General features: G+C 43.9%; 1 protein-coding gene and 1 non-coding gene across 5 annotated transcripts in view; both read left to right on the top strand.

Annotated features, from left to right (window-relative positions):
- The window catches only part of LOC129818108 (electrogenic sodium bicarbonate cotransporter 4-like), a 49,536-nt gene that overhangs the window by 23,868 nt on the left and 9,572 nt on the right, over nucleotides 1–16,096 (top strand). For all 4 annotated transcript variants that reach the window (XR_008753906.1, XM_055873681.1, XM_055873680.1 and 1 more), the window contains exons 8-16: nucleotides 2,079–2,134; nucleotides 10,041–10,198; nucleotides 10,289–10,376; nucleotides 10,629–10,783; nucleotides 11,360–11,485; nucleotides 12,528–12,702; nucleotides 12,838–12,971; nucleotides 14,727–14,907; nucleotides 15,065–15,155. Coding sequence is in view for 3 of the 4 variants with exons in the window: in XM_055873681.1 (XP_055729656.1) it covers nucleotides 2,079–2,134; nucleotides 10,041–10,198; nucleotides 10,289–10,376; nucleotides 10,629–10,783; nucleotides 11,360–11,485; nucleotides 12,528–12,702; nucleotides 12,838–12,971; nucleotides 14,727–14,907; nucleotides 15,065–15,155 (1,164 nt within the window). In the remaining variant the exon portion in view is untranslated. The remainder of the gene's footprint in view (nucleotides 1–2,078; nucleotides 2,135–10,040; nucleotides 10,199–10,288; nucleotides 10,377–10,628; nucleotides 10,784–11,359; nucleotides 11,486–12,527; nucleotides 12,703–12,837; nucleotides 12,972–14,726; nucleotides 14,908–15,064; nucleotides 15,156–16,096) is intronic.
- On the top strand, nucleotides 1,147–1,199 carry LOC129819248 (U7 small nuclear RNA). The gene has a single exon (XR_008754079.1). It is a non-coding gene; the product is annotated as a U7 small nuclear RNA (small nuclear RNA).

Below are 16,096 nucleotides of genomic sequence, written 5' to 3'. Positions count from 1 at the left end.
TGAAGTTTGCCAATGAACATCTGGATGATCCAGAGGAGGAATGGGAGAAGGTCATGTGGTCTGATGAGACAAAAATAGAGCTTTTTGGTCTAAACTCCACTCGCCGTGTTTGGAGGAAGAAGAAGGATGAGTACAACCCCAAGAACACCATCCCAACCGTGAAGCATGGAGGTGGAAACATCGTTCTTTGGGGATGCTTTTCTGCGAAGGGGACAGGACGACTGCACCGTATTGAGGGGAGGATGGATGGGGCCATGTATCGCGAGATCTTGGCCAACAACCTCCTTCCCTCAGTAAGAGCATTGAAGATGGGTCGTGGCTGGGTCTTCCAGCATGACAACGACTCGAAACACACAGCCAGGGCAACTAAGGAGTGGCTCCGTAAGAAGCATCTCAAGGTCCTGGAGTGGCCTAGCCAGTCTCCAGACCTGAACCCAATAGAAAATCTTTGGAGGGAGCTGAAAGTCCGTATTGCCCAGCGACAGCCCCGAAACCTGAAGGATCTGGAGAAGGTCTGTATGGAGGAGTGGGCCAACATCCCTGCTGCAGTGTGTGCAAACCTGGTCAAGAACTACAGGAAACGTATGATCTCTGTAATTGCAAACAAAGGTTTCTGTACCAAATATTAAGTTCTGCTTTTCTGATGTATCAAATACGTATGTCATGCAATAAAATGCTAATTAATTACTTAAAAATCATACAATGTGATTTTCTGGATTTTTGTTTTAGATTCCGTCTCTCACAGTTGAAGTGTACCTAGGATAAAAATTACAGACCCCTACATGCTTTGTAAGTAGGAAAACCTGCAAAATCGGCAGTGTATCAAATACTTGTTCTCCCCACTGTATATGTTATTTCTCCGTATGGGACACACTGTAGTATCCCTCGATCGTGTAGTACTTACTATATCATTAAGTACAGTAGTACACTGTAGTAAACTGTAGAATACTATACTACACACTGTATTGATTTGCTAATAGGTCATTTGCATACACCCTGTCCATTCCCCTCCCCCATGGCCCAATTTGTGCTATCCACGAGACCATATGCCAATTATAGACCATATATTGTGTTCTCTACAGGTTATAGAAAAGAGGTTCAGACCTACCTACTTCAGTCCAGTCCTACCTACTTACAGGTTATGGAAAATGTGCTTTTTTAATATTTGTCCAGTAGGTTTCCTCGAGGAGAAGGCCCTCACTTCTATGTCAAAGATAATAAAACAAAAAACAATATTGTAAATACTACAATAATTTCCACAAAATCACTACAGTAAATACTACAGCAGGGGTGTCAAACATACGGTCCGCGTACGGCCAGCGCAGGGGGGGGTCCAATCCTAGTCTAGCTAACACCTAACTCTCAAAGTCCTCCTGACTTCAGAGTATGGAATGGCTCGTTGATGTTCTCGTCACAATGCGGCAATAATGAAGGGGTCTGAGCTTTTACTGGTGCTTTCCTCTGTGTCTTTCTCATTCAGCCCCCTGAGCACCGCCCCCTGAGCACCGCCCCCTGAGCACCGCCCCCTGAGCACCACACCCTTCCATTACAACGGTTGGATTTTCAAATCCAAACAAGAGAGGCCTCAACCCTGAGGGGAATTTTTGTTGTTGTTGTTGAAAACAAATCAAAGCTGTTGTACAATTTCTGCAGGAATATTGCATACATTCTCCTTTTCAGACCAGTGTAGTCAGAGCTCTCCCTGCATCGTGAGTCACGTGGGTCGCGTCAGGCGTGGGTCTGTATGCAATAAACTGTCCATATGATGTAGTGTTTTTTGTGCAAAAACACTACAGTGAATAATTACTACAGTAAAGTCCGCAAAAACACTACAGTGTGTATACTATAGTATATAAATATAATAATACCACAGTATTTATATCATGTTATAATTGTTCATGTGGATAGTGCCTTTTCTACTCAATGTAAAAATTAAACACCCACTAAACAAACTCTAAACTGTACACACACAGAGAAGACAGAGAAGATTGCTAACTTGAGGTGAATTTGTGTGGAGTACTAATTGTTGTGTGTGTGTGTTTTTTTTTGATACACGTGTTTTTGATATGATGTTTCAGATCATGCGCAAAGCCGAAGTATGAACGATATTTCAGACACGCCAAGCACAGACCAGGTAACAACGAACATCACTATTCTGTGTGTGCCTGTGTAGCCTGGTGTGTGTGTGTGTGTGCACTTCCATGTCTGTGTGTATGTCTGTGTGTGAATGATGATGATGGGAATGTCCTTACATTGCACAACCCTAAGCTCCTGTTGTTCGTCTTGGCTTAATTGATTGGGTCCATCCACTCGTTAGAAATGAGAGAGAGAGAGAGAGAGAGAGAGAGAGAGAGAGAGAGAGTTTCACTTTTGTGTATTGTCTACCTCACTTGCTTTGGCAATGTTAACACATGTTTCCCATGCCAATAAAGCCCCTTGAATTGAATTGAATTGAATTGAGAGAAATTACTAGATATACACGTTTAAACTGTATGGAGGTTTTGTTTATGTCTGTTTCAGGCAGTAAGTTAACAGACTAAACTCTTAGAAAAAAGGTTTCCAAAAGGGTTCTTCTGCTATCCCCATGGAACAATCATTTTGAGTTCCAGGTAAAATCCTGTGGAAAGGGTTCTACCCAAAAGGGTTCTACCTGAAACCCAAAAGGGCTCTTAAAAGGTTCTCCCATGGGGACAGCCGAAAAACCCTTTTAGGTTCTAGATCCTTCTTTTCTAGAGTGTAGATCACAGAGATCGATATATATATATATATAGAAAGAGAGCGAAAGAGGAGTAGAGGGGGAGGTAGAGCGAGAGGGGGTGAGAGAGGCAGAAAATGAGTTGACTCTGAAAGCAGCATTAAAAGATTAGGTGATTTTGACCTAAGCACCAACCACTCCACTCCCACGTGCTACTGGGGGGTAGGAGTGAGGCATGTTTACTGCACTGAGATTTGAGTTTCCCTGTTGAAAGAAAAAACAGCACAGGCCAGCATAAGCTGGTGACCAGCCTTAGTTATGTTTTCGCTGGTGACCAGCCTTCGTTGTGTTTTTGCTGGTGACCAGCCTTCGTTGTGTTTTTGCTGGTGACCAGCCTGTGTTGTGTTTTAGAAACATATGCTGGTCACCCGCAAAAACAGAATCAAGTCACATTATGCTGGAGTGTAAAGTGATGTCTAATTCCTATTGAAATCCAGCCTGACTGGGAACGTACAGAAATTTTAACCTTTATCCTCCCACAATCTGCATTCAGAATGACTGCCAGGGTTAGAAAGATGAATACATGAGACTACCTAAACCATCTAAACTGGAACAACCATTTCAGTAAAAGGTGCAATAAATCCAACTAACAGTTTATATTACCCTAGAAAAATTTATGCTTTTTATCTTTGTGTAGCATGAAAGTTGAAATACATTGCATTCGGAAAGTATTCAGACCCCTTCACTTTTTCCACATTGTTACGTTACAGCCTTATTCTAAAATTTATTAAATAGTCCCCCGCCCATAATGATAAAGCAAAAACAGGTTTTTAGAAATGTTTGGAAATTAATTTAAAAAAAAATACAAACTGAAATACTACATTTACATAAGAATTCAGACCCTTTACTCAGTAGTTTGTTGAAGCACCTTTGGCAGCGATTACAGCCGAGAAACTTCTTGGGTATGAAGATACTCCCTATTCAGCCACGACTGCGTGGCCATGCACGCCTCCAACTCAATCATCAAGTTTGCAGTGGATACAATAGTAATAGGCTTGATTAACAACAACGACGAGACAGCCTACAGGAAGGAGGTGAGGGCCCTCGGAGTGTGGTGTCAGGAAAACAACCTCTCACTCAACGTCAACAAAACAAAGGAGATGATCGTGGACTTCAGGAAACAGCAGAGGGAGCACCCCCCCCCCCCTTCCACATCGACGGGACAGCAGTGGAGAAGGTGGAAACTGAAATGGTCCACCCACAAAGACAGTGTGGTGAAGGCGGCGCAACAGCGCCTCTTCAACCTCAGCAGTCTGACGAAATTTGGCTTGTCACCTTAAACCCTCAAAAACTTTTACAGATGCACAATTGAGAGCATCCTCTTGGGCTGTATCATCGCCTGGTACGGCAACTGCACCGCCCACAACCGCAAGGCTCTCCAGAGGGTAGTGCGGTCTGTACAACGCATCAGCGGGGGAAAACTACCTGCCATCCAGGACACCTACAACACCTGACCGGGAGACCCATGGGGCGGCGCACAATTGTCCCAGCGTCGTCCGGGTTAGGGGAGGGGATGTCCTTGACCCATCACGCTCTAGCGACTCCTGTGGCGGGCCGGGCGCATACTAATAGGTAGTTGTGGAATTGTTAGATTACATGTTAGATATTGCTGCACTGTCGGAACTAGAAGCACAAGCATTTCGCTACACTTGCAATAACATCTGCTAACCATGTGTATGTGACCAACAAATTTTGATTTGATGACGCTACAAGCTTGGCACACCTGTATTTGGGGAGTTTCACCCTTTCTTCTCTGCAGATCCTCTCAAGCTCTGCCAGGTTGGATGGGGAGCGTTGCTGCACAGCTATTTTCAGGCCTCTCCAGAGATTGGGTTCAAGTCCGGGCTCTGGCTGGGCCACTTAAGGACATTAAGAGACTTATTCCGAAGCCACTCCTGCATTGTCTTGTCATGTAGGAAGGTGAACCTATGCCCCAGTCTGAGGTCCTGAGCACTCTGTAGCAGATTTTCATCAAGAATCTCTCTGTACTTTGCTCCATTCATCTTTCCCTCGATCCTGACTAGTCTCCCAGTCCCTGCTGCTGAAAAAAATCCCCACAGCATGATGCTCCCACCGCCATGCTTCACCGTAGGGATGGTATTGGCTGTGATGAGTGGTGCCTGATTTCCTCCAGATGTGACGCTTGGCATTCAGGCCAGAGAGTTCAATCTTGGTTTCATCAGACCAGAGAATTGTGTTTCTCATGGTCTGAGAGTCCTTTAGGTGCATTTTTGCAAACTCCAAAGGGGCTGTCATGTGCATTTTACTGAGGAGTGGCTCCCATCTGGCCACTCTACCATAAAGGCCTGATTGGTGGAGTGCTGCAGAGATGGTTGTCCTTCTGGAAGGTTCTCCCATCTCCACAGATGAACTCTGTTGCTCTGTCAGAGTGACCATCGAGTTCTTTGTCACCTTCCTGACCAAGGCCCTTCTCCCCCCGATTGATCAGTTTGGCCGGGCGGCCAGCTCTAGGAAGTCTTGGTGGTTGCAAACTTATTCCATTTAAAAATGATGAAGGCTACTGTGTTCTTGGGGACCTTCAATGCTGTAGAAATGTTTTGGTGCCCTACCCAGATCTGTGCCTCGACACAATCCTGTCTCGAAGCTCTATGGACAATTCCTTCGACCTCGAGGTTGGTTTTTGCTCTGACATGCACTGTCAACTGTGGGACTTTATACAGACAGGTGTGTTCCTTTCCAAATCATGTCCAATCAATTTAATTTACCACAAGTGGACTCAAGTCAAGTTTTAGAAGGATTATCTCAAGGATAATCAATGGAAACAGGCTGCACCTGAGCTCAATTTCGAGTCTCATAGTAAAGGGTCTGAATACTTATTTAAATAAGGTATGTTTTTTTATTTTGTATACATTTGCAAAAATTACTAAAAACCTGTTTTTGCTTTGTCATTATGGGGTATTGTGTGTTGATTGATGATGTTTTATTTATTTAATAAAATTTAGAATAAGGCTGTAACGTATCAAAATGTGGATAAAGTGAAGGGGTCTGAATACTTTGTGCAAATGTCTAGTAATTATGTCTAGATACATTTTTTAAAGCCCCGGATAGCTTACAGACACTATAAACAGGGTCCCTGTGGGACCACAATAGATTTCAGCATGTTCAGCATTTCTTTATATCATCGCCTCAAATAGGCTATACAGCACTTACTCAGTCAGACAGGAGTACCTGTAGGTGAGGAGGATTGGGGAGAGTGACTGATCAATTGTTTCATCCAGGAGAGAGGTTTCATTCGAGCAGTGGTTCAACATCATTCCTGAAGTAAAATGATTCAATATGTGCAGGGTATCGTCAATGAATGTGTGGTAGCGTTAGTCAGCCCGAAGACAGATAACATGATCATAACAACATGTCTCCAATAAAAGACATATCAAACTGGTTATGCTATTGAAAAATGTTTATATTGCTTATGAAACTTGACATATATTGGAAAGTAGTCGATAGAAAAACAAGATCCAACTTTCACTCAAAATGCGATTATTTCCTGTAGCTTAGAACGTGACAATTTTCCCTTGACTTCTGCCTGAATCTTCCTTGCGCACGCGCGCATTACAGGAATTAATGTAATCGCTAGTTGAGTCTCTTGGTAGACTAGCATCTCTGATTCAAGTTTCTCCGGCGATAGTTATACATTTTCCGTGGCAGAAACAAATGTCATAAACAGAACAGACAGGATTCCATATTCTACGTGTCAGATGCATAGTGTTCTATAATATATTTCAATCTTAACATTTTGTTCTCATTATAATGTGCCTTATGTTTCCACTCTGTCCCTTTCTTTAGGCTAAGCTACTAGCTACACTAGCTGAACTCAATATGTAACTAATATTATAGCAATAACTACACATTATAACAATAACACCAATAATCAATATAAATATCCAATGTTGCTACTTACAAGTAATGTACAGCATCAATAAGGCCATCCCTTGCTTGAATGCTTCTTCCTCCAAAACAAGTCCACGTGCTGAAAAGCAACAGGCCATGTTGGGTTCCGACCATTTCGGTGGGGGATGGGCAGTGCTGGCAATGCGTATGTGACTAAAGTACCATCAGGATAGAGTGAAAGTGATGCTGTTCAATGACAAAGACCTGTCCAATTGTTTACTAAATCAACAAAAAAGTGTTTGCCCACCAGTAGATCAAGTGTGCCTTGCATACAAGCCATGCACAACCCTGTTTTGTCTGGGGGACCCAACCTCCGGACCCCAACCCCCACCAAAAACACAAAATAAAACAATTTATTTTTTATTTGGGGGGATTCTTTTTGTCCCATCTAGCAGATTGAAAAAATTACTGTTTTAGAGCTAATTTCATGCTATCCTACACATTTTGCAATGAGATTGAGATAACTTTGCAGTTTGAAAGCTATTTTCCTGTAATAAATGGCTTATGACGTGTTTGTTAACAGGCCCAGGATTGAGACCAGAAAAACATATATTATGTTGCCTGTAAAACAGCAAGTTGGCTGGTTTCAGAAAAAGTACTTTCAATGAGTTTAATAAACATATTTTTCCAAAAGTGTCAAAGGTCAATTATCTGGTTCAGTACAATTGTTTTGTAGAAAAATATAAATTCACAGTTCTCATTATCAATAGAAAATATATATATAAAAAAATATACATTCACATGCTTTCATGTCCTATATTCAGTCTCTTTAACAGTACATATACGTAACTATTGCTATTCAAATAGTTAGCTAGTATCTGTTCCAAAAAAAAGGCTATTCACTTATAGTGGTATGATATCTAGCATGTAAAACCATGAAATTGTATGTGCATTTGTCCAACACATTTCAACAGATTTCCCATTATAGTAGTGTAAACATGTTATCCAATGCTACACAATCGACCACAATGACCCCCACTATATATGCTACAGCTAACAGTAAAATACATGAACATCTTAGCATATAGCTAGGGCTAAACTAGTAATTAGCATGAGGCTAGGCTAGCTAGTGAACTTTCAAACCATTAATTAGGTAAAAAATATAAATTACTAAAACATAAACCACAAGTATTCAATAGTGCAACATATAAGTATATACATCTGAGCCTTCGTTTAATATAATAAAGTAATCTTTAACTTTGAGAAGTACGCAACGCCATTTTGTTAGGTTCACCTCCATGTTAAATCCTTTCCACCTAGCATGGCTTCATTACTTACAATGGGGAGACTTAGCATTTTCTAGGTTCGATAAAAACAACTAAAAAATAAACCTTAAACATCACACAACCCATAAAAGTGTTAGCAAAACATGTTATTTTACTATTCAAGGTATATTTTGTATAGTTATGTATTACAAACCTATTATGAGAGAAGAGAAAGTTGGTTGTTTTCAGGAAAAGTTATCTCAATAGAATGAGGTAGTGAGGTCACGATCACCAGTGTAAAGGCCACCAACAAACTGATCTGTTGGATCCACCTAGTGGTATCAATAACTTTCGGTGCATATTAATTTATATTTTTGACAATTTTTACTTTTACTTCACTACATTCCAAAAGAAAATACTGTACTTTTTACTCCATACATTTCCCCTGACACCCAAAAGTACTTTGAATGCTTAGCAGGACAGGAAGATGGTCCAATTCAGAAACTTATCAAGAGAACATCACTGGTCACCCCTACTGCCTCTGATCTGGCAGACTCACTAAACACAAATGTTTTGTTTGTAAATTGAGTGTTGGAGTGTGCCCTCGCTATTCCTAAATAAAAAAACAAGGAAATCGTGCTGTCTGGTTTGTTAATATAAGGAATGTGAAATGATTTATACTTTTACTTATGATACTTACATTAAGTATATTTTAGCATTGACATTTACTTTCGATACTTAAGTATATTTAAAAGCAAATACTTTTAGACTTTTACTCAAGTAGTATTTTACTGGGTGACTTTCACTTTTACTAGAGTTATTTTCGACTAAGGTGTCTTTACTTTTACTCAAAAGTCAACTTTTACTCAACTGACAGTTGGGTACTTTTTCCACCACTGCTGGTCTGCAAAACCACGGCCATTATTCTGAATGTAGATTGTGGGAATCCACTCTGGCTGGATTCCAATAGGAATTAAACATCACTTTGTAAGCCAGTCTCCAGTGTCCAAAACACAATGAAGGTTGGTCACCAGTGAAAACACAATGAAGGCTCATCTGCCAGCATAACCAGCTAGACCATGCTAGTCTGCCAGCATAACCAGCTAGACCATGCTAGTCTGCCAGCATAACCAGCTAAACCATGCTAGTCTGCCAGCATAACCAGCTAGACCATGCTAGTCTGCCAGCATAACCAGCTAGACCATGCTAGTCTGCCAGCATAACCAGCTAAACCATGCTAGTCTGCCAGCTTGACCAGCTAGACCATGCTAGTCTGCCAGCTTGACCAGCTAGACCATGCTAGTCTGCCAGCATAACCAGCTAGACCATGCTAATCTGCCAGCATAACCAGCTAGACCATGCTAATCTGCCAGCATAACCAGCTAGACCATGCAAGTCTGCCAGCATAACCAGCTAGACCATGCTAATCTGCCAGCATAACCAGCTAGACCATGCTAATCTGCCAGCATAACCAGCTAGACCATGCTTGTCTGCCAGCATAACCAGCTAGACCATGCTAGTCTGCCAGCATAACCAGCTAAACCATGCTGGTCGGCCAGCATAACCTGTTAGGCCATACTTGTCAGACCAGCTTGACCAGCATGGACCAGCATAGATCAGCATGCTGTTTTTTCAGCAGGGTTGTGTGATTTTGTATGAGTGAAGTATGCAGAAATATTGAGTGGCCAATGGAGATTGTGTGCGTGTGTGTAGCATTAATGAGCTACAGCACCATTGGAGTGTGTGTAGTTGCATCGTGTCCTAGGCATCACATGCGTTGAGTGATCAGCTATCGATTAGATATCGACACTGACATAATGATGACATAACTTCAGCTGCAATGCTGTGTGAAAGGACAGTAAAGAAATGCCTTTGCATTGTAAATGCTGCTTTACTTTAGCACTATAACAGACTACAATAGCTACAATAGCCTTCATTAGGTTTAATGACAATGCCAAGACGCCTTATAATTATTCTGAATCCTGCTCTCTATTTGATCCCTAAATAAATAGTTATTGATCCTCAGCCACCTCTTTCTATCCATTCTCTCTCTCCATTTCTCTACCATCCCGCTTTCTCTCCATTCTCTCTCTCCATTTCTCTACCATCCTGCCTTCTCTCCATTCTCCCTCTCTCTATTTCTCGACTATCCTGCTTTCTCTCCACTCTAGCTGAAGAACAAGTTCATGAAGAAGATTCCTCGTGATGCCGAGGCGTCTAACGTTCTGATTGGAGAAGTGGACTTCCTGGACAAACCATTTGTAGCGTTCGTACGTCTGGCCCAAGCTACCACACTGGGAGGCCTGACCGAGGTCCCCGTACCTACCAGGTGTGTGTGCCCGTGCGTGCATGTGTGTGAGCATGCGTCTGTGTGTGTCTTGCTGCTCTACAGGTGTGTTAACCCCTTGTCTTCTGGCAGGTTTCTGTTTGTCTTGCTTGGTCCTCATGGCAAAGGCAAGTCCTACAACGAGATTGGTCGAGCCATTGCTACGCTCATGGTGGATGACGTAAGAATGACAATCTTTTTGTGTGCTTAAAAGTTAGTTAAGCTGAGCCATAAATAAGAGTGTTTAGATTCATGGGGTTTTTCATAACCTCAAGATATTCAGTGGATACATTACCTCACACACTCAATCAATATGTTACAGCCAGGGCTCTGCAGTTCAACTCTGACCTCTTCATTAACACACACATAAGCACACACACTCACTCATAACATCATATGCTGTGTGTAACTGTGTGGTGTGCTGTCTTGTCAGTTGTTTAGTGATGTAGCGTATAAAGCCCGGGACCGTGATGACCTGATCGCTGGGATTGATGAGTTTCTGGACGAGGTCATCGTTCTGCCACCAGGGGAGTGGGACCCCAAAATACGCATCGAGCCCCCCAAGAAAGTCCCCTCTGCCGACATGAGGTACAGAGGATGAACCACCTATCAGATCTATTCATTTGTTCAGTGTAGTTAGTTAGTTAGTTAGTAAGTAAGTTAGGTAGTTGGGCTGTTGGGCAGTTAGGTAGTCAGCTAAGGAGTTAGTTAGGCAGTTAGTTAGTTAGTGAGTTAGTTAGGCAGTTAGGCAGTTAGGCAGTCAATTAAGGAGTTAGTTAGTTAGGCAGTCAATTAAGGAGTTAGTTAGTTAGTTAGGCAGTTAGGCAGTTAGTTAGGCAGTTAGGCAGTCAGATAAGGAGTTAGTTAGTTTGGCAGTTAGGCAGTCAGATAGGGAGGCAGTTAGGCAGTTAAGCAGTTAGTTAGGCAGTTAGGCAGTCAGATAGGGAGTTAGTTAGGCAGTTAAGGAGTTAGTTAGTCAGTTAGGCAGTTAGTTAGGGAGTTAGTTAGTTAGTTAGTTAGTCAGAAGAGGAGAGGAAGTGAAGGAGGGGAGGGAAGAAGGAGAAGTGATTGTGTTTGGACTGGGTCAGGGATCTCTTCCCCCTTCCCCTCCCACCACACCTAAAACTTGCTACCCCTCCACCTCCCCCCTCCAACCCCCAACAGGAAGTCTGTGCTGAACCTGAACGAGCTGGGCCAGGTAAACGGGACGATCGGGGGGGCAGGAGGAGGAGAGGACGAGGAGATGCCCGCCCCCCACGAGCTGGGAGAGGAACTGCAATTCACTGGCAGGTATGGGAGAACTGGGAGAACTGGGAGAACTGGGAGAACTGGCAGAACTGGGAGAACTGAGAGAACTGGGAAAACTGGGAGAACTGAGAGAACTGGGAGAACTGAGATAACTGGGAGAACTGGGAGCAATGGGAGAACTGGGAGAACTGGGAGAACTGAGAGAACTAGGAGAACTGGGAGAACTGAGAGAACTGAGATAACTGGGAGAACTGGGAGCGATGGGAGAACTGGGAGAACTGAGAGAACTGGGAGCGATGGGAGAACTGGGAGCGATGGGAGAACTGGGAGCGATAAGAGAACTGAGAGAACCGGGAGAACTGGGAGAACTGAGAGAACTGGGAGAACTGGGAGCGATGGGAGAACTGGGAGCGATGGTAGAGGGGCTTTGTGGTGCATTACACCCGATTTTGTGGATTTTGACTCAGTTCAATGTAAAGGTAGAGTCAGCGATATGACGTAGATCAGTGCCGCCTCTGCCTATATGCAGACTACGTGCTGCGCGTACTGCCCCCGACAGCTAGGGGGCCCCCGACAAAAACAAAATTACATTTAGGAAGTCAGTCGGGGCAGGTTTATCAGTTATATTGACAAGATGGTTGAGTGACCGCTCTACCAATGGAAATACATGTACACAAAGATGGAAGGCAGACAAGAGGAGACGAGATCAGGTGGGGCCATTCTAGCCAATGAGAGGGCAGATACGCGTGTGAACAAGCACAACTCCGATATAAAGTTTTTCTTCTTTAAGTTGCCAAAATGCCACGTGCGTCCACTTATACCAGTGCTTTTATAACAACAGCAGCGGTGCTGCTTGTGGCAACGCCATTTTGCTGACCCTACCTTTCATACAACTTATTTATCCTTCATTATGCTATCCCTCAAGGGATAAACAATAATGTACTGAAGATACTATAGATATCTTAGTAATTTCACCACGATGTACAGAGTACACGATGTACTCCAACCCTGACTCCAGCCTGCTTTCAGGCTGCTTTCAGAGTCAATGAGAGTGGATGGAGTCACCTCTGTGTGCGTTCCCCAGGTTTTGTGGAGGCCTGTGGCTGGACATTAAGAGGAAGGTTCCGTGGATCCTTAGTGATTTCTCCCAAGGATTCCACATCCAGTCCATCTCTGCTGTTCTGTTCATCTACCTGGGCTGCATCACCAACGCCATCACCTTCGGAGGCCTGCTGGGGGACGCCACAGACAACTACCAAGTACACAAACACACACATACACCAACACACACACCTGTCTTCACTCCTACGCAAACATCTGACTCAACTCCTAACTCTCTCTCTCTCCCCTTCCCCCTTTCTCCCTAAAACCCTCACTCTCGCTCTCTGTGCCAGGGTGTGATGGAGAGTTTCCTAGGTACAGCGTTAGCAGGTACAGTGTTTTGTCTGTTAGGAGGTCAACCTCTCATCATCCTCAGTTCCACTGGACCCATCCTCATCTTTGAGAAACTGCTCTACGAGTTCTGCAAGTGAGCCATACGTGCGCGCGCACGCACGCACGCACGCACGCACACACACACACACACACACACACACACATACACACACACACACACACACACACTGTATCTGTCTGATACTTATTTCATGCACTTCTATTTAATTAATTTTATTTAACCTTTATTAAATAGGAAAGTCAGTTAAGAACAAATACTTATTTACAATGACGGCCTACCAAAGGCAAAAGTTCTCCTCCGGGGACGGGGGCCTGGGATTGAAAATAAAAAATAAATACAATAGGACAAAACACACATCACAACAAGAGAGACAACACAACACTATAGAAAGAGAGACCTAAGACAACAACATAGCAAGGCAGCAACACATGACAACACAGCATGGTAGCAACACAACATAACAACAGCATGGTAGCAACACAACATAACAACATCATGGTAGCAACACAACATGGTAGCAGTACAAAACATGGTACAAACATTATTGGGCACAGACAACAACACAAAGGGCAAGAAGGTAGAGACAACAATACATCACACAAAGCAGCCACAACTGTCAGTAAGAGTTTCCATGATTGAGTCTTTGAATGAAGAGAATGAGATAAAACTGTCCAGTTTGTGTTTGTTGCAGCTCGTTCCAGTCGCTAGCTGCAGCGAACTGAAAAAAGGAGCGACCCAGGGATGTGTGTGCTTTGGGACCTTTAACAGAATGTGACTGGCAGAATGGGTGTTGTATGTGGAGGATGAGGGCTGCAGTAGATATCTCAGATAGAGGGGAGGGAGGCCTAAGAGGGTTTTATAAATAAGCATCAACCAGTGGGTCTTGCGACAGGTATACAGAGATGGACCATTTTACAGAGGAGTATAGAGTGCAGTCATGTGTCCTATAATGAGCATTAGTGGCAAAACTGATGGCCGAATGATAAAGAACATCTAGCCGCTCAAGAGCACCCTTACCTGCCGGTCTATAAATTATATCTCCGTAATCTAGCATGGGTAGGATGGTCATCTGAATCAGGGTTAGTTTGGCAGCTGAGGTGAAAGAGGAGCGATTACAATGGAGGAAACCAAGTCTAGATTGAACTTTAGCCTGCAGCTTTGATATGTGCTGAGAAAAGGACAGTGTACCATCTAGCCATACTCCCAAGTACTTGTATGAGGTGACTACCTCAAGCTCTAAACCGTCAGAGGTAGTAATAACACCTGTGGGAAGAGGGGCATTCTTCTTACCAAACCACATGACCTTTGTTTTGGAGATGTTCAGAACAAGGTTAAGGGTAGAGAGCTTTTTGGACACTAAGAGAGCTTTGTTGTAGATCATTTAACACAACATCTGGGGAGGGGCCAGCTGAGTATAAGACTGTATCATCTGCATATAAATGGATCAGAGAGCTTCCTGCTGCCTCAGCTATGTTGTTGATGTAAATTGAGAAGCGTGTGGCCTAGGATCAAGCCTTGGGGTATTCCCTTGGTGACATGCAGTAGCTGAGACAGCAGACTTTCTGACTTTATACACTGCACTCTTTGAGAGAGATAGTTAAGTTAACAAACCAGCCCAAAGACCCTTCAGAGACACCAATATTCCTTAGCCGGCCCACAAGAATAGAATTGTCTACCGTATCAAAAGCTTTGGCCAAGTCAATAAAAATAGCAGCACACTATTGCTTAGAATCAAGGGCAATGGTGACATGATTGATGACCTTTAAGGTTCCTTAACTTAGTTCCTTTCTTCTGATACTGACTGGTGTGTGTGTATCTGTGTCCCAGGTCTAACACTATAGACTATATGGAGCTGCGTCTGTGGATTGGTCTCCACTCCTGTCTGCAGTGTCTGATCCTGGTTGCCACGGACGCCAGTTACATCATCAAATACATCACGCGCTTCACTGAGGAGGGCTTCTCCAGCCTCATCTCCTTCATCTTCATCTCTGATGCTATTAAGAAGATGGTGGGAACACGCACGCACGCACGCACGCACGCACGCACACACGCACACACACACACACACACACACACACACACACACACACACACACACACACACACACACACACACACACACACACACACAGTGTCTTAACTGTCTATGTAACGTGTTACTACAGGTGGGATCCTTCAAGTACTACCCTATCAACCGTGGCTTCAAGCCCGACTACGTTACCTCATACAAGTGTGAATGTATCGCACCAGACCAGGGTGAGCCTTTCTCCTCCTCTCCCTCCTCCTTCTCCTCCACTCCCTCCTTCTACCCTTTTTACTCTCCCTCCTCCTTCTACTGCTCTTCCTCTCCCTTCTCCTCTCTCCTCCTTCTTCTCCTTCTCCTCCTCTCCCCCTCCTTCTACTGCTCTTCCTCTCCCTCCTTTCTTTCCTCCTTCTCCTCCTCTCTCCCCTCTTTCTACTGCTCTTCCTCTCCCTCCTACTCTCTCCTCCTTCTCCTCCTCTCCCTCCTCCTTCTTCTCTCCCTCCTCCTTCTCCTCCTTTCCCCCTTATACTCTTCCTCCTCTCCCTCATCCTTCTACTGATCTTCCTCTCCCCCTCATTCTACTGCCCTTCCTCTCCCTCCCCTCTCTCCTCCTCTCTCTCTTCCTCCTCCTCTCTCCCCTCCTTCTCCTCCTCTCCCTTTCCTTCCTCCTTCTCCTCCTCTCTCTCCTCCTTTTACTCTTCTTCCTCACCCTCCTCCTTCTACTGATCTTCCTCTCCCTCCTCATTCTCTTTTGGTAGCTTTACTAGACCTCACACATTAAGTGTACTATTGCCATCTGTAGGACAGTTTAGGGAGTGCACATCCTTGACAGCACTATAATTTGGGAAGTGTATAAACTACTGTCTGTGTTCTCTTTCCTAACTACTGTAACTGTCTGTTTCTGCCTCTCTGTCTCTCTCTCTCTGTTTCTGCCTCGGTCTCTCTCTCTCTGTGTGTCTCTCTCTATGTCTCTCTCTCTCTCTCTGTCTTCTCTCTCTCTGCCTGTCTCTCTCTCTGTTTCTGTCGCTCTATCTATCTCTCGCTGGCTGCTATCTGAGTGAGTATACCTCTACAGCTACAGCATGCTACAAACCTGTCATGTTACCATGAAACGGACATCATGTAATCTAGCTGGGGCACCTGACGTCTCTCTATCCCTGTCTCTCTTTCTCTA

Source organism: Salvelinus fontinalis, chromosome 21 (assembly GCF_029448725.1).
Source record: "Salvelinus fontinalis isolate EN_2023a chromosome 21, ASM2944872v1, whole genome shotgun sequence".
Taxonomy (NCBI): Eukaryota; Metazoa; Chordata; class Actinopteri; order Salmoniformes; family Salmonidae; genus Salvelinus; species Salvelinus fontinalis.
This window is presented reverse-complemented; position numbering and strand designations above follow the sequence as displayed.